Here is a 19,735-nt window from a genome sequence, read left to right as displayed (position 1 = left end):
CTCTGGTTGAGCCTTCCAGCGGCGTCTTGCACGCCGTGCAGGAACCTATTTGACCAGGAACACACACATAGATTTAAAACTACTTTAAATTCACACCTCAACAAAGTTTACAAATTATTTTTCTACTGTACCATTCATCCTAAGATATCATAACATCATAGAAAAGGTAAGAAAACCTTAGTCCAAAATTCTCCTTTAACTCTTTTACCTCCCCGGCACACGTGTAGCCAACCCCCAAATCAGTGACACCTCCCTCAATCAAAGCAACAAGACACACATGTGTAATAGTACCCCAGCGTTACAATAGAAACTTTGGGTTTTATCAACTGTCATTTTCTGATTATTCCTTAAGATGAATTAACATTCTTTGAAAAGTAAAAAAAAAAATCTCATTCCAAGTGGCTATGACTGACTGACTTCCAAAGTTTGTGGGCCCTGGGTAGACAGCCTGGCCTGGCAGAGATTGGCGGAAATCTGTGCTCCTGAGCAGGAGCGTTCTAGTGACGGCAGTCCATTCATTCTACATGGCTCAGCCCTTTAGTAACTTTTGCCTTGATTTCTCATTCCCGGCTGCACATTTGGTACGCTCTTCTTTCACTCTACAGAAATCGATTCGCCAAAAAAAGCTCACTACACGTTGCGTGCATTGTGAGCTTGTAGATCGGCTATTCATGCCAACGTTCCCCCCAGGATACTGGGGGTTCAAGTGGATTAACTAAAGTGTCATTAAGTCTTAGGCTTCTGATCATCATGGAGAGCTGGCAAATATTCAACTTGGCCACTAGGGGGCGTCAACAAAGTACTCAACATTATTTGTAATTTGTATTTTCAATTGCTTCTAAAAGCAGATGATATATTGACAAAAAACACTTTACTTTAGCTTTCATTTAATTATTACAAAACATACATCCAACTTCAGCCCTATATACATTTCGGCCATTTGAAAATAGCCGATCTACAAGCTCACAATGAGTCGCATCGCTATGCATTGTGAGCTTGTAGGTCTTTCAAGAGATTGTTATACATTTGAGAACTTGAAATGGGACATTCTGCACAATGAGTACTTTACTTTTGGTACATTTTAATGCCAATACTTTTGTACATTTTTAATTCCGGACTTTTAAAATAGTTCTATATTGCAGTATTGATACTTGTACTTAAAGGGTAAGACCACTTTAGTAGAGGTTTGGGTTGTGTAGTTACCTTGCCATGATGTAACTCCAAAGGTGGGCAAGAAATAAAAAAAAATTGCTCCATTGATTAGAAATTGATAATTCAAAATGTGCTCCTCATTGACTTACATTGTATGGTAAAACAGCTCTCAAAGTCACTCTTTTAGCACATAAATGAACCCAAACGTGGCTGATTCAGACAATATAGAGCATCACCAAACCCAGTACTGTTTTTTTTTTTAAATAAAAATGTCAACTTCCTGTTGATTTTACAATTTGAAGATCTGGATCCGGATCCGCCGATCCAGTCCGGGTTTTCTACTACTAAAAATGGCAAAATCAACAGGAAGTTGACATTTATATTTAAAAAAAAAAACAGTACTGGGTTTGGTGATGTTCTATATTGTCTGAATCAACTTTGTTTGCGTTCGTTTTTGTGCTAAAAGAGTGACTTTGAGAGCAGTTTTACCGTACAATGTAAGTCAATGAGGACCAAAAAAAATCTACCAAAGTGGTCTTGCCCTTTAAGTAAAAAAAAAATGTAACTCATCATCACTGCCAGCACTGCTGTCTTCCTCACTACCTCTAAACATGACAAACCACAGCACTAACAAAGTAGTTAAAAACACTCAGAACATATGGATACTATTCAATAGACATTTCATCTACTGTTCACTCAACCTCCATCTACAACTAAACAGACAGACACTCCAACTTCCAGTGATGGAAAAAGTACTTGCATGTTTTAAGTAAAAGTATCAATACCACAATGTAGAAATACAAGTAAAAGCACTGTAGGCTATTAAAAACATACTTGAGTCAAAGTACAAAAGTATTGGCATCAAAAATATACTCAAAGTGCCAAAGTAAGGGTACTCATTATGCAGAAATGTCTCTTTTAAAGTTTCCAAAATGTATACAAATATTGTGACAATAGCTCAGACCGTGCTCACGTTGTGAGCTTGTAGATCTGCTATTTTTGATATATATATATATATGTGTATGTGTATGTGTATGTGTATATATATATATATATATATATATGTGTGTATGTGTATGTGTATATATATATATATATATATATATATATATATATATATATATATATATATATATATATATATATATATATATATATATATATATATATATATATAAAGTTTTCATATGATTGTAGTGGAGTAGAAGTAAAAGCATTGAAAATTGGAACTCCAGTTAAGTAAAAGTTCCTCAAAATTGTACTCAAGTACAGTACTTGAGTACATGTACTTAGTTACTTTACACCACTGACTAGGCCTACATGGACTGTCAGCATCACGACCGTCATGGAGTAACTTCAACCTGGTGTTTGCACTTTCTCTATTTACAACCCGTACATCTACATAAACGTTCATATTTATAATATAAAGTGCTGACCTCATGGCCACGGATGTTATAATAATGTACGGGTCCTCATAAGTACCCGTATCTTCCGTGTGGTTCAATAAAAAGCATTTTAATCTGATCGGTGGCCATTTTCCTCATAGAGTTATATTGTAGCAGAGTGCAATACATCTCCCAACCGATAGGTTAGCGAGGTTTGAAGCACATGGCAAAAAGACGGAGAAAATGGCCACCGATCGGATTAAAATGCTTTTTATTGAACAATACGGAAGATACAGGTACTTCTGAGAACCCGTACATAATTATAACATCCGTGATCATGAGGTAAGCACTTTATATTTGAAATCTGAACGGTTATGTAGATGTATAGACCGTAATAAAGAACGTGCAAACACCAGGTTGAAGTTCATCCATGACTGGTCATGGGTAACCGTCTTCCACGCCGACATCTCGCCACTCCGACTAGTGGCTTCCGCGTGCGGTTAGGGTTAGGGTGAGGGTTAGGTATAGGGTTCGTTAACGTCGGAAAGGCGACATGTCGGAAAGCCGCCATGTAACCCTGGTCATGATATGAGACGGTCATGTTTCAGGGCTAAAACAAACAGCTCATATTCACATCACACAACAATGCTTCATCCTGACCAGTTGCTGCTTTTTACCAAGTCAAATAAAAGTGAAATTACACGCAATTTCATCAATTCCTTAATACTGAGCAGTTGATTACTAAATTAGCTAAGTAGCTACAGTAACACACAGTAGAAAACTCACCTGTCTGGTCTGGATGGGTGGAAATGTTTCCACAGTGTGTTTTAGTAGCAGCTTGTTTCACCAGCCTGCTAAAACACTGAGAACTTAACGCCCATGTAGAGTAATGTTACATTATAAGTTGTTTATTTCACTATAAGACTGTTTGTTTTTACACACAAACACACTGTCTGGACCACAAACATTTGTGTTTGCTGGTAGGGGTGTGAGAGAGGGGGAGGGGCGACAACTAGAGGACTTAAATAGCCCCGCCCCTCCCTGCTTCCTAGGGCAGTGGTTCTCAACCTGTGGGTCGGGACCCCGAGGGGGGTCCCCACATGATTATTTATTTTTTAGGCGGGGGGGTCCCAGATGTCAGTGAAGTGACAATTTAAGGACTTTAAAGACCTTGTTAATACCAAACAAAGTAAGAAAGAAAATAAAAACACCATTATTACATCAAAAGTAATCAACAAACTATATAAACTAGTCAAACATATTATTGGCCAAATTGTCAAAGAATATAGAATAAAGACAGAGGCAAACTTTTTCAAAATAGCCGATCTACAAGCTCACAACGCCTTGCTTTGTGAGGTGTTGTGAGCTTGTAGATCTGCTATTTTCACAATATTTATCTGTGGAACCGAGTCAAACTAAATGTAATGCCTCAACTCCTACAATTCCAAGTGCTTGTCAGGGTGGGGGGTCCCCAGTTTAAATATGATTATTGTGGGGGGTCCCCAGTCCAAATATAATTATTTCAGGGGGTCCCCAGTCCAAATATGATTATTTCCGGGGGTCGCGGCCTGAAAATGTTGAGAACCACTGTCCTAGGGAGTATGGAGCAATTCCAGAGCAGGGTTCCTTAAAGTAGTCCCCCCCCCCCCCCCCCCCCGTTGCACCCTAGGGTGCCGGGCCAGGGGTGCTGCAGAATACTTTGATAATACTTGGAATTCATCAATATCACTTCAGTTTCACCACTTCACCTCACTGCGTTCTTTTTCCATCTACTGTACAACAAATCTCTTTGACAAAAATAGCCGATCTACAAGCTCACAACGCGTCGCCTTGCGACGCGTTGTGAGCTTGCAGATTGTAAATTTTTTGGCTAATGTTCCCCCCAGAAAATGCTGGGGTCTAAGTGGTTAAACGACGTTTAGAGTATGTTTAGTATAGAGTATATGATATGATATAAATGTAAGGTGCTTTAAAGTAACACTGTCATTCAGCTGGTACCTTATTTACAGCCTGGATGAAAACAGTACCTTCTTCTAGGGACCGTCTGACACGTTAAGCAAGCACACCTGTTGAGTAATAAATAACAACCGAGAGAAATACTTTTTGTTTTAATTGAACAAAGTTTAGTTCAGTTCTAGCAAACGAAGACAATTCAGTAAGTAAAATAAGACAAAATAAGCCACCGCACTATTATAGGCAAGTCAAAGTTAGATAGCTGTGACTTTGTTTCAACTGGATATTGTGTGCTGTACACAATAAAATAAAATAGAATAAGAATTAATGAATAAATAAATTAATGAATAATAGTTTCTTTCTTTGATCCAACAAAGCTTCTTGGGTTCTGGAGCGCACGAGACAACAAGGTAACAGACCGGCTTTACCTTCTATACCAGGGGTCTTCAACGGGGGGTCCGGGACCCCTAGTGGGTCCTCAGAGTTACTAGAGGGGGGCCTCCAAATATTTGTGTGATAGGGAACTCTTTTATTTTGCATTAACTATTTGAACCCTAGCATCTCTATTCGGAGGGGGACATTAGCCAAAATAGCAGATCTACAAGCACACAACGCCTCGCGTTGCGCTGCGAGGCGTTGTGTGTTGGACCTATGGGGTGGGTGCTCCACAAGTGTGGAGAGGACATTGCTTTCTTTTAAAGTCTCTTTTACATTTTTAGAACTTTTTATCTTTTATTATAGAATTGAAGTACTTTGCTAGGTGTTTTAATTGTGGTGTTTATTTATGTATTGTCTTGTTGAATGTATGCATTGACCTGAGCAAAACAATTTTCCCTTGTGGACAATAAAGACATCTAATCTAATCTATGCTACTAGTCTTCTACTCCTGTTCCCAACACATTACATATCCACAGACCAATATGTAGCAGACACACATTTACCATGAACTGTAGCAATATTATTCTCTCTCTCTGACGTTTCTCTTAAACATGACTCAGGAGGGTGAGACTAGCCGGCCACTGCCACTCGCCTGAGGACGACGTAGAGAGAGTGTCAACTCTGCTTGCTTCTGACTGTGATTGACAGCTTCACTCTGACCATGTGACTCTTTGCCCAATTACTGTAAATCCTCTCAGCAATGGGCACAGCATTTTTTGTAATATATAAACCTTTTAACATTATGTATTTTTTAATGCTATTTATTCAATAATTAAATTAACCATTTTAACCCAGAATGTACATGAGTTTCTACGTAAACAAAAAAAAAACATATATTTATGTATATGTATATATATATATATACATATACATATATATATATATATATATATATATATATATATATATATATATACATATATATATATATATATATATATACATATATATATATATATATACATATATATATATATATATATATACATATATATATATACATATATACATATATATATATACATATATACATATATATATATATATATATATATATATATATATATATATATATATATATATATATATATATATATATATATATATATATGAACTAAATAAGACTCGTGCACATCTTTGTAAGACCTCGACTGGAGGTGCAGGTCAGTGCAAGAGATGTATATAACTAAAAGGAAAAACCTTCAAAAGAAGGGACCGCACAACTCCAGGACTGAGTTTGCTTTCTTTATTTGCACAACGCGTTTCGCTTGTTTGCTTCTTCAGGGTGAAGAAGATACAGTACTACCAATCAACTCTAAATTGCCTGAAACGTACTCCTAACAGGTTTTTGGGGGGACGATTTTGGCCTCCACTCTTAGTGATTTTTTCGGATTTAACTTTTGTTTCGGTAGTGACACAATGGTGAAAAAACAAAAGTCACTACAGAGTACTACCAATCAACTCTAAATTGCCTGAAACGTACTCCTAACAGGTTTTTGGGGGGACGATTTTGGCATCTACACTTAGTGATTTTTTCGGATTTAACTTTCGTTTCGGTAAAATAAATTTTACCGAAACGAAAATTACCAATCAACTCTAAATTGCCTGAAACGTACTCCTAACAGGTTTTTGGGGGGACGATTTTGGCCTCCACACTTAGTGATTTTTTCGGATTTAACTTTCGTTTCGTTAGTGACAAACTTTCGTTTCGGTAGTGACACAATGGTGAAAAAACAAAAGTCACTACAAAGTACTACCAATCAACTCTAAATTGCCTGAAACGTACTCCTAACAGGTTTTTGGGGGGACGATTTTGGCCTCCACACTTAGTGATTTTTTCGGATTTAACTTTCGTTTCGGTAGTGACAAACTTTCGTTTCGGTAGTGACACAATGGTGAAAAAAAAAAAGTCACTACAAAGTAATACCAATCAACTCTAAATTGCCTGAAACGTACTCCTAACAGGTTTTTGGGGGGACAATTTTGGCATCTACACTTAGTGATTTTTTCGGATTTAACTTTCGTTTCGGTAAAATAAATTTTACCGAAACGGAAATTACCAATCAACTCTAAATTGCCTGAAACGTACTCCTAACAGGTTTTTGGGGGGACGATTTTGGCCTCCACACTTCGGATTTAACTTTCGTTTCGGTAAAATAAATTTTACCGAAAAGAAAATTACCAATCAACTCTAAATTGCCTGAAACGTACTCCTAACAGGTTTTTGGGGGGACGATTTTGGCCTCCACACTTAGTGATTTTTTCGGATTTAACTTTCGTTTCGTTAGTGACAAACTTTCGTTTCGGTAGTGACACAATGGTGAAAAAACAAAAGTCACTACAAAGTACTACCAATCAACTCTAAATTGCCTGAAACGTACTCCTAACAGGTTTTTGGGGGGACGATTTTGGCCTCCACACTTAGTGATTTTTTCGGATTTAACTTTCGTTTCGGTAGTGACAAACTTTCGTTTCGGTAGTGACACAATGGTGAAAAAAAAAAAGTCACTACAAAGTAATACCAATCAACTCTAAATTGCCTGAAACGTACTCCTAACAGGTTTTTGGGGGGACGATTTTGGCATCTACACTTAGTGATTTTTTCGGATTTAACTTTCGTTTCGGTAAAATAAATTTTACCGAAACGGAAATTACCAATCAACTCTAAATTGCCTGAAACGTACTCCTAACAGGTTTTTGGGGGGACGATTTTGGCCTCCACACTTAGTGATTTTTTCGGATTTAACTTTCGTTTCGGTAGTGACAAACTTTCGTTTCGGTAGTGACACAATGGTGAAAAAAAAAAGTCACTACAAAGTACTACCAATCAACTCTAAATTGCCTGAAACGTAAAATAAATTTTCGGTAAAATACATTTTACCGAAACGAAAATTACCAATCAACTCTAAATTGCCTGAAACGTACTCCTAACAGGTTTTTGGGGGGACAATTTTGGCCTCCACACTTAGTGATTTTTTCGGATTTAACTTTCGTTTCGGTAAAATACATTTTACCGAAACGAAAATTACCAATCAACTCTAAATTGCCTGAAACGTACTCCTAACAGGTTTTTGGGGGGAAGATTTTGGCCTCCACACTTAGTGATTTTTTCGGATTTAACTTTCGTTTCGGTAGTGACAAACTTTCGTTTCGGTAGTGACACAATGGTGAAAAAAAAAGTCACTACAAAGTACAGATGTGCCACTTCAAAACTTCACATGTCCTGCCATCGGCAAGACAGTACATTTTCAGGGGATTCCCAGGGCAATAAGAGGGACAAAGAAGGGCATTTAAAATGCTGAATTATTTTGAAATCTATGATTCCCTTTGCTGCCACAAGGGGTAGCAAGTTTACAAGTTCTCTCTCTCTCTCTATAATATTCATTTTGATATTTTTTTCCTTGTTCCCTTGTATTATTTTTCTTATTCTGAATATGTATTATTATTTAGTGTCATACTGTATGTAACGCTTTGGCTATATAAGAATGCTTGTCATGCCTATAAAGCATATTTGATTTTAATGAGAGAGAAAGAGAGGGAGAGGGAGTGAGAGAGGGGGACAGGGACACAATCAGAGGGGGCAAGCAGACAGACCGTCAGACAGACAGACAGACAGACAGGCCAAGCAGACAGACCGACAGACAGACAGACAGACAGACAGACAGACAGACAGACAGACAGACAGACAGACAGACAGACAGACAGACAGACAGACAGGGGCAAGCAGACAGACAGACAGACAGACAGGGGGCAGGCAGACAGACAGACGGGGCAGACAAGAGGGGGCAGGCAGACAGAGGGGGCAGACAGACAGACAAGACAAGACAGGGCAGACAGACAGGGCAGGCAGACAGACAAAGAGGGGGGGGGGGGGGGTCAGGCAGGCTGATAGTCACTTTCAGTAGTCAACTCTTTGGGGGGCTTTTGATATGTAAAGTTGCTTCAGCCATTCACCTCTTGAACAGAGTGTGAATGAGGAAATCAAAATTACCTCTTCATGACACTGGCCACCTAACTGCAAATTGCAACACAAGATTTTTAAATGTGTTGAATCTAGGGTTGCAATACCTCCCATAGGCAGCCAATGCAAAAAAAGGGGTTTGCTATCTGATTGTATTAATCGACGTTAAACTCACCAACATTGCGGCTCTATGGAAAGCTTGAATTATCCTCTTTCTATCTGCAAGTGTTTGTTTCCTAAAAATCCACTGTAGAGATTTTATGGGAGTTATTGCAACCCTAGATTCGTCAAATTAAAAAAAAATCTAGTGTTGCAATTTGCGGCTACTGGCCACCTATAATATTAGGCAAGTCAGAATCAGTTTTACCTTTTATTTTACAACAAACAGGGCAGAATATACATGTGACTGCTAAGCAGTCACAGGTATTATAAGGGCAGCAACAAGAGTAATAGTAATGATAAACAATGAAAAGGTAGAATTGATATATTTTTTTTACTCACAGAATACATAATAAACATGCAATATTGAACAGATGCAAATAAAAATAAAACACAAGATACATGTACACACAACACACACACACACACACACACACACACACACACACACACACACACACACACACACACACACACACACACACACACACACACACACACACACACACACACACACACACACACACACACACACACACACACAAGGTAAAACTATATTATGTACAAAATAAGACAACCAAGGGGAATACCACCCATTTTCAACTTTGAACTATGTCATTAATATACCTTAGAGTTGTTGTGTGGAAATAAAAATGTATTGTGGGTTCATCACATCAGTGACACCATTAAGATGTACTCTGCAAGCCAAAGAGAATCTTCTCCTTATTTTTATTTATTTTTCTTCATTGACAAAACATCAACAATACAAATACAATACAACTCTACACAACAACTCTAAGGTATATTAATGACATAGTTCAAAGTTAAAATCGGTGGTTTTCTCCATTAAAGAGAAGAACATTTCACCTAACTGGTAACATTGTTAAGAGAAATGTACTCTCTTCTCTTTGTTAAGGGACACTAGCTTAGCTGCTGCCAGTAGATCACAAAGGCTGTGCAGGTAGACCACATGACATGCCCCTAAAAATATATAGTTAAATTGTAAAGGAAAAATATTTATAAACAAAAATCGACAATAACAGATAAATAGACAACGTTTATATAAGGTTAATGGTTAATGTATGTTTTGTAATAATAATCAAAATCTACAAAGTAACTAAAGTTTTCAAACACTGCACATCGCGCGTGTGTGTGTGTGTGTGTGTGTGTGTGTGTGTGTGTGTGTGTGTGTGTGTGTGTGTGTGTGTGTGTGTGTGTGTGTGTGTGTGTGTGTGTGTGTGTGTGTGTGTGTGTGTGTGTGTGTGTGTGTGTGAGACAGACAGACTGTAGGGGGGAGGGGAACCTGCTAGCAAAACCGGTTATGTTAATGATATTAGTAGGGGCTGCTAACCACAAAAAATGGCCAAATCGTTACGCGGCGGATAAAAGCACCAAATTTGATACAGATGTCCCTTGGGTCATCCTAAAACATCCTAGAAGGGGTGCCCAAAAAAATCTTAAACAGGAAGTGAGTTATGGACAAATTCAAAATGGCCACCTAAACTGTTGACCGTTGACTCAAAAGACACCAAAATAATCTCCAAAAAGCATAAAATTTGGCACACATGTCCCTTGGGTCATCCTAAGACATCCTAGAAGGGGTGCTCAAAGGAATCTGACACAGGAAGTGAGTTATTGACGAAATTGAAAATGGCCGCCTAGTGTTGTCGATTGACTCAAAAGACAACTAAAGAATCTCATAAAAGCATACAATTTGGCACACATGTCCCTTTGATCATCCTAAGACATCCTAGAAGGGGTGCCCAAAAAAATCTTAAACAGGAAGTGAGTTATTGACAAATTTTAAAATGACCGCCTACACTGTTATCGATTGACTCAAAAGACAACTAAAGAATCTCATAAAAGCATACAATTTGGCATACATGTCCCTTGGGTCATCCCAAGACATCCCAGAAGGGGTGCCCAAAAAAATATTAAACAGGAAGTGAGTTATTGACAAAATTGAAAATGACCGCCTACAGTGTTGTCGATTGACTCAACAGACAACTAAAGAATCTCATAAAAGCATACAATTTGGCATACATGTCCCTTGGGTCATCCTAAGACATCCTAGAAGGGGTGCCTGAAATGATGTGAAACAGGAAGTGAGTTTTTGACTAACAGTGTACAGTGTTGACAGATGATGCAAAAGACACTCGTAAAAAATAATCTCATAAAAGCATGACATTTGGTACAAATGTCCCATGGGTGATCTGAATGCATCTTAAGGGGTGCCCAAAAAAAGTTGTAATAGTCTCTCAATGGAAAACACTCCTCCCCCACAGGCTGCACTGCTACAACATTCAAATCGAGCAGTTTGCCAATCTGGCATTTGGTCCAGAAGCCTGAAAGCTATGCAATCTCTACCATCTCCTGGCAAATATGGATGGATTAAAGTCGCTGATTCGTGGACACCTTTATGGACACTCTTGCCAGAGGCTGCCAAAGTTGGTAGAGAACTCAAGTGTGGCTGCAAAGCTGAGCCCTTCTGTTCGATGCAGAGTAAAATAAATAAGATGTTGTAGAAATGAAAACAGAAGGTAGACTACAAAATACGGCAGGTTATGCACTGCATAACCTGTCATATTGAGTCTGCATAATATGCAGACTGCCGTGGTCAACTGTTTAAACAGCCATTTAGAATTTCTTCAACATGGTCCCTTCCTAAAAAGTTTAATAAACAAGCAAACAAACAAATAAATAACCCCTTCTAAGATATATTAAGAAGCACTCAATGTACGTACCAAATGGTACACTTTTATGACGTCCCTTTATGTTTTCTTTTGTGTCAACTGCTTTAGGCGGTCACTTCCTGTTTAAAACCTCTTTGGGCACCCCTTGTAGGATGCGTTCAGATCACCCAAGGGACATTTGTACCACATTTCATGCTTTTATGAGATTCTATAGGTATCTTGCATCATCTTTCACACTGTAGGCGGCCATTTTCAATTTAGTCAATAACTCACTTCCTGTTTCAGATTATTTTGAGCACCCCTTCTAGGATGTGTTAGGATGACCCAAGGGACATATATGCCAAATTGTATGCTTTTTGGAGATTCTATAGGCTTTTTGAGCCAATCGCCAACACTGTAGGCGGCCATTTTCAATTTTGTCAATAACTCACTTCCTGTTGAAGACTTTTTGGGCACCCCTTCTAGGATGTCTTAGGATGACCCAAGGGACATGTTTGCCAAATCTTATGCTTTTTGGAGATTCTTTAGTTGTCTTTTGAGTCAATCGACAACACTAGGCGGCCATTTTCAATTTGGTCAATAACTCACTTCCTGTTTCAGATTTTTTTGGGCACCCCTTCTAGGATGTCTTAGGATGACCTAAGGGACATGTGTGCCACATTTTATGCTTTTTGCATATTCTTTTGGTGTCTTTTGAGTCAACGGTCAACAGTTTAGGTGACCATTTTGGATTTTGTCCATAACTCACTTCCTGTTTAAGATTTTTTTGGGCACCCCTTCTAGGATGTTTTAGGATGACCCAAGGGACATCTGTATCAAATTTGGTGCTTTTATCCGCCGCGTATCGATTTTTCACTTAGCAGCCCCTACTATATACTGTGTAGCCTACACTACAGTATTCAGAGGAACTCTGCTATCAGGTTCCCCTCCACCCTACAGTACCTCTGTGGAACCACACGTTACTGCCGGACCCCTGGCAGTAACTCTGAGGACCCTCTAGGGGTCTCGGACCTCCTGCCGAAGACCCCTGATTTAAGTCATTCACTCTCTTTCTCTCTCTCTCTCTCTCTCTCTCTCTCTCTCTCTCTCTCTACGCAGCCAATGACAACAGCAGTTGTAGCAATGCAACGTGTTGTGAGCTTGTAGATCTGCCATTTTCACTATTCTGAGTTTGTTGAATATTGCCCCTGAATACCCTCACAATAACACAAGTAAAATTAACACTGAAACTAATTCTAAAAACTCAACTAAAACTAGGCCTTTTCACGAACTAAAGACGAAACTAGCAAATCCACTTAAAAATCTAATGAAAACAAACTGCAAAATAAAAGTGTTCTTGGGTGTGTGTGGGGGGAAGGCACAACTCCGCTCCTGAGTCCATTGTGATGACGTGAAGTTTGGCTAGAGACAAACAAAAGACCCTGGCCAAGGTGTTAAACCAGTTAATTTGCATGTCAGGAGAAGAACAGTGTTCCTCTCCTCTCTTCTCCTCTTCTCTCCTCTATATCATTGGTTCTCAAAGTGGGATCCGGGGACCCCCAGGGGTCCTTGAGGGAGTTCCAGGGGGTCCCCAGCTAAATGATAGATTAGGCACCAAATGGACCCGTATGGGTCTGTAACTCTGAGAGTGTACAAATGGAACCAAATGGACCCGTTGGGGTCCATTTGGTTCCATTTGTACACTCTCAGAGTTAAATTGACATAGATTTTACATTATAAATCTAAAAGGTAAATCTCCCCTCTCTGTCTGTCTGTCTGTCTGTCTGTCTGTCTGCCCCCCCTCTCTCTGTCTGTCTCCCTTTCTCTCTCAATCCCTGTCTGTCTGTCTGTCTGCCCCCCCTCTCTCTGTCTGTCTCCCTTTCTCTCTCAATCCCTGTCTGTCTGTCTGTCTGTCTGTCTGTCTGTCTGTCTGTCTGTCTGCCCCACCTCTCTCTGTCTGTCTCCCTTTCTCTCTCAATCCCTGTCTGTCTGTCTGTCTGTCTGTCTGTCTGTCTGTCTGTCTGTCTGTCTGTCTCTGTCTGTCTATCTGGTCTGTCCCCACATCTCTCTCTCTCTATCTCTCACTCTCTCTCTTTTAGTTAGTGTTCACCGATTCTCTGAACGTGAGCACCTCTGCTGGTAGTGTTGAGGAGTGACAACGTCTTTTCAGGGGCAAAACAGTGCGTTTTTAAGGGCAGAACAGGGAGGAAAACATGCCTTTTCAGGGCACTTTCAGGGAAAGAACAGTAACGTGTGAAGTTTTGAAGTGGCACATCTGTATAGGATACCAGGTAAACACTGAACCTAGTATCTGTCTAAATAACATGCTATCTAAATTAAACGTTTTAACGTTGTGGTCGAGAAAAAACAGCCTAAGTAACAAACACATGAGAACAAATGACCAGGGTGTGTCTGCATGGTTGTCATATCTAGGTCAGTCACTAGCATCAATGGAACAGAACGTGGAAGGGTCTCATGCTCTTTTCTCCTCCAGGCTAGTGTGTTAGTCCAGTGGTTCTCAACCTTTTCAGGCCGTGACCCCCCAAAAGAATCATATTTGAACAGGGAACCTCCCAAAATAATCATATTTGAACTGGGGTCCCCCAAAAATAATCATATTTGAACTGGGCACCCCCCACACTGACGAGCACTTAGTTGAGACATTAAATTTAGTTTGACTCGGTTCCAAGGACAAATATTGTGAATATAGCAGATATACAAGCTCACAACGTCTCGCACTCGCAACGCCGATCTACAAGCTCACAACGTGAGGCGCTGTGAGCTTGTAGATCGGCTATTTTCAAAATGTTTGCTTCTTTCTTATATTATTTGACAATTTGACCAGATTTTATATAGTTTGTTGATTAATGTTGATGGAGTAATGGTTTCTTTTCTTTAATTTTTTTTGTAGGTATTAAACTACCAAAATCATGTGGGGACCCACAGTTTGAGAACCACAAGATTATGACGGGACATTGGGAGTGAGTCTGCAGTTCTAACTGCAATGGGGAGTTCATTCCACAGTTTGGGAGCCAGAAGGGAGAAGAGTCTGGGACATGTGGAGCGTTGTCCCGGATGTTTTAGGGAAGGTCTGACAGCTTGACTTTGGTTGCTTTGTAGGCCAGCATCAGTGTTTTGTACTCGGTGCAGGCAGCAACTGGGAGCCAATGGAGGAAGCTGAAAGGGGGGAGACCTGAAAACGAGTTGAAGACCAGGCATGCTTTATTTGATGGGGCTTAAGTGCACATGCCGTGACGCCAGTAAGGAGCGAGTTACAGTAGTCAAGTTTTGATATGACTGAAGCCAGGATAAGGAGCTGGGCTGACTCCTGGGTGAGGAAGGGTCTGATCCTTCCAATGTTATAGAGTGTAAACCAACAGGATGGAGTGGCCGCTGCAACGTGTGCCTTGAATGAGAGCTGACTGTCAACACGACAACACCAACAGAAGCCACAGAAGTTGTCTATGGAAATAATTAGTGAGATCCTACATGGGGCAGGACTTAACTGGGAAGAAGAGAAGCTCGGTCTTGTCTGGGTTCAGTTTAACCCATTTAGTCCTGGAAAGCGTCTGTCATTTTAGATTTTAACCACTTTAATCATTATCTTATACTTTGGCTATTTTAAAAAAAATCAATCTTTGAATACATATTTTTTACAGCAAACATTTTTAACTAAAATCTTTGCTTCTGGGGGATTCTACAAATGTCTGTTTAAAAAAAAACATATGTTGCTATAAATCAGTGGTTCTCAAACTGTTTCATGTCAAGGACCCCCAACATTATATGTATTTGGCCGCGGACCCCTTTCTCAAAATATGTTGTTCCAGGGATCCCCCAAAAGCAAAGATTTGAGTTACAACTGTTTGTTTTAAAATATATATATATTCAAAGATGTGCACACATTTTCATGATTAAAGAAAAATAGTAGATCTACAAGCTTATAGTGCCGCGCAATGAGCTTGTAGATCTGCTATTTTTGAATAGCCAAAGTATAAAATGATGTTTTAAAGTGGTTACAGAGATGCGTTCCCGGTCTTAACTAGTGAAGGTGGTGAGAAGACAAGACATCCACTGAGATGTCAGCCAGACATGCAGCGAGGCTCTTCAACCTGAGTGGCAGAGGGTGGAGAGAGAAACAGAGTGTCAGTGGTGTAAAGTAACTAAGTACATTTACTCAAGTACTGTACTTAAGTACACTTTTGAGGATTTGTTCCCATTTTCAATACTTTTACTTCTACATCTCAGAGGCAAATATTGTACTTTTTCTCCACTACAATTATTTGAAAACTTTAGTTACGAGTTACTTTGTAGATTTTAATTATTATTACTAAACGTACATTACCCAGCCCTATATATATTTCGGTCATTTGAAAATAGCAGATCTACAAGCTCACAATGTGTCGCGATGCGACGCATTGTGAGCTTGTAGATCGGCTATTTTCAAAATAATTTTATACATTTTGAACTTGTGAAATGGGCCATTCTGCATAATGAGTACTTTTACTTATGTACTTTATGTATATTCTACTCAAGTACATTTTTAATTCCAGACTTTTACTTGTAACAGAGTACTTCCACATTGCAGTATTGATACTTTTACTTAAGTAAAGAATGCAAGTACTTTTTCCACCACTATATGTCCATGTTATTAAAGTTCTCAGATAGCGTCCATACTCACTCAGAAATGTGTTCAAATGTCTCACACACTCTCTTCTCCTCCAGGCTAGTGTGTTAGTTGACCAGACACAGTCCATCTTGTAGTTATCAATGTCAGCTGGTTATGGTAGAAATACTGAGTGAAAACCCAGCTCTAAACACATAAACATGCTGATATATCCACACTGATATTATTAATCCCTAGCTCTTCATTTACCAGATTATTGAATTTATAAACATCTCTGTTTTCACCTGTTTCTCTCTCTCTCTCTCTCAGACTGTCTTCCTTCCTGCTTTTTTTTAGTCCCACCCCCTGTCAGAACCTGCTATGTAGACTAGAGTTGATTGATACCTGGATGCCCAATGACATTGCTTCCATGAGCTTGGTATAAATACAGGTAAGAAATAATCCTGAAAATAAAAGTGGTTGTAGTGTTTTACTTTCTCTCAGTGAATAAACAACAAGCACAGCTTGGTGTGTTCTAATTAAAGGATCATTTATTGGTTGAAACGCTCAGTTTTCTGGGTCATGTTCTTGTTTCCCCCCCCCTCTCTCTCTCTCTCTGTTTTTCTAAGGCTTTGATACATGATGTTACACTGCATGTCATGTCTACTATTACCTGCTGTCCACAGGTATCATGTCTACAAGAAACATGACCATTACTGTTTAACTCTCACATTGTTCATGTACAGCTTTCTAGGTTGATAATATAGTCAATAGTGACATCTAGTGGACATGCATGGGAAACCATCCTTACTGTTAACATGCTATTACTACAGTGAGGAAGGAAGGACAACTAGATCAAATTGATGAAAGCAGCAATAGAACAATAGTGGTGCTGAGAACTAGTGTGTGGATTTTATTTGTTTTACTGATTGTATTTTACAGCCACAGTTACTTTGAGTCTATATATAGGGCCATGAGTGTGTTTAGCATTTCAAGTTACATGCAAAATACACACTAAAACAATATTCATAATGTGCTATTCAAACTATTGAATCGTGTCTCCAACTGTCTCCTTCAACTGAAAAGCAGAGCATTAACATTATATGAGCTTTATATAAAATTGTTATATTACATACACATGAGTATTTTTTTTAAAGAGTTCATAGCAAGATCACCATGGACGGATTCTAGAGAATGTTCCATTATTATATCATAGTGTTCTAATGTTACATTATTATATCATAATGTTCCATTAACCATCTATGGAGCAGCTCCAGTATGTGTCTCTTGGTGACATCATCACTAGTCTTGTCACTCTGCCTTTCATCTTCAAGACAATTAAAACTGATCTGTACAATATAGAAATAAATAATGTCAACTCTTTTACAGTGAACTTTAACAGTAGCAACAGGACATATTCATATATTTCTGCTGTGTTTTCTGGTAAGTCAGTTAGTTGTTTTAGTCACTTGGCCCATGACTGAATTTGGTGAATCAACTTGTTCTCTTTCAACAGCTAATACATTATTTTGAATGGTGACATTATGAAGTTATGACTGAGGCCAAGTTGACACCAAAGTCTTGCCTGTCACTAGGCAGGTCAAAACGTGATAAGTGATAATAAGTCGTAACTGAATAGAGAATATACTGGAATTATTAATTGATATAGTAGTACCAAAATGCAGGCTATTTATCAAAGTTAAATAACCCGCATAATCACTGAATGAAAAAGAGTATAGTTTCATACAGTTAATGTGATATTACTGACATCAGTCATCATAGAGGAGGGATAACATCAAGTGAATTCGTTTGACTCTTTTTACAATAAAACATCTATAAATTGGATAGTCAACATATTTGTTATAAATATTAACTCTTTATGTGACTCAGACAGTAGAACACAGAAACCATCAGGCAGGAATTCAAAGTTCACATCAAGGTTTAATCCAGATTAGAGTCAAGGATCAGAAGCAGGAGATCAAACAGTGAAGACTAATGTAATCAGGGATCAGGCAGAGAATCACATCATTAGACACAGGTTCACAAAGGAACAGTCAGGATCAGTGGTGTAACGTAGTAACAGCGGGCCCTGATGCAGGCTATTCAGGACGGGCCCCCCATCCTCCAGTTCACGCTCACAATAGGCTCCTCACAGTTTATACTGTAAGTGGTGGTGGTCGCTTCAGGAGTCAGATGATCATTTATACAAGTCTGATTACAAGTGAACTAATGAGTATCACATTGTTTTCACTTAAATACATTTCTGTTTATTAGCGTTTTTGTGTTCGCTGGCTCCCGGGTTGCCAAAAAATGCAGCTGTTGCTAATTCCGTGAAACAAGCGTGGGTGTGGGAACTTTAGTCATGTCTACTTGCATTGTTCCACAGTTACACTGATCTTCCCAGGTAACATCTTCAGAGAGAGAGTATCATCAAAAGTGCTAATGTATGGAAAGAGGCTGTCAGTGAAAGTGTGTGTGAAGGTGTGTATGTGTGTGTTAGTATCAGGATCAGAGAATGACACCTTTCCTTCATTCCAGTCCAGCTGGACTCTGATCCTCTGAGGTTTCTGCTTCAATGAGAGATCAGTGAATGACCCTGAGGATTCTGCTCCGTAATAAGAACCAAGGACACAGCCATAGTAGTCAAACCTCTCTGGGTTGTCAGGAAGCTGCTGCCATTCTCCATCTCTCACACTGGTCAGATCATCAGACAGGATGTATTCTGGATGGGCAGTGGTTGGGTCCAGAATGACAGGAGTGTAGGAGACAATGTCCTTCATCTTGTCCCAGACTCTGAAGGTCAGGTTGCTCAGGTGTTTGGTGACATCTATCAGTGGTCCAGAGACCAACTGTGGGTCCTGCAGTGTGAACTGGACTCTTTCCATTGTGGTCTTGTAGTTCTGCAGGAATGAGATGTGTTCAGCTCTCAGCTCCTCTTCTGTGGCTCTGATGTTGTTTGAAAGTGTTAATCTGTCTCTGTTCAGACCCTCAATCTTCTCCTTCATCATCTGACTCTTCTGCTGTTCTTCCTCCCTCAGTGTAGTGATGCTGGCCTCCTCTTCCTCTTGTAGAAACTGGTGAAGCTTCTTAAACTGTTCCTTAATCTGCCTCTCTGTGTGCTGGGCCTGGACCTTAATGTGTTCTGCTGTTTGGTCACTTTTCTTTTTAACTTTATCAAAGACCTCCAGTTTCTCATGTAAAGGCTTCAGTGATTTCTGGACTTCCTCCTTGTGATCCAGAGCAGCTTCATCGATGGGTCTGAAACTGTGGTTGGTGTGTTTTTTAGAATCTCGACACACAAGACACACTGGCTGTTGACATTCCAGACAGAACAGTTTGAGTTTCTCAGCATGCAGACTGCAGATATCCTCAGACTCTGATGAAGTTCTCTTACGTTTTGAAGCTCTCTGTC

The 19,735-nt window shown here is 39.3% G+C and overlaps 2 protein-coding genes across 2 annotated transcripts in view; both read right to left on the bottom strand.

The window, feature by feature from the left end:
- Positions 1–19,735, bottom strand: part of LOC311063690 (E3 ubiquitin-protein ligase TRIM35-like) — a 101,440-nt gene that overhangs the window by 74,784 nt on the left and 6,921 nt on the right. The gene's annotated exons all lie outside the window — the stretch shown is intronic.
- The window catches only part of LOC311063041 (E3 ubiquitin-protein ligase TRIM35-like), a gene marked incomplete at its 3' end in the record, with an annotated part of 47,041 nt that overhangs the window by 20,614 nt on the left and 6,692 nt on the right, over positions 1–19,735 (bottom strand). The window contains exons 3-4 of the mRNA XM_084082256.1: positions 19,481–19,587; positions 18,873–19,045 (exon numbers count right to left, since the gene is read on the bottom strand). Coding sequence (XP_083938382.1) covers positions 18,873–19,045; positions 19,481–19,587 — 280 coding nt within the window. The remainder of the gene's footprint in view (positions 1–18,872; positions 19,046–19,480; positions 19,588–19,735) is intronic.

This window comes from Gymnoscopelus microlampas (genome assembly GCF_963454915.1).
Source record: "Gymnoscopelus microlampas genome assembly, chromosome: 16".
In the NCBI taxonomy this organism is placed as follows: domain Eukaryota; kingdom Metazoa; phylum Chordata; class Actinopteri; order Myctophiformes; family Myctophidae; genus Gymnoscopelus; species Gymnoscopelus microlampas.
Note: the sequence above shows the minus strand (reverse complement) of the source record. Positions and strands in the feature narration are given on the sequence as shown.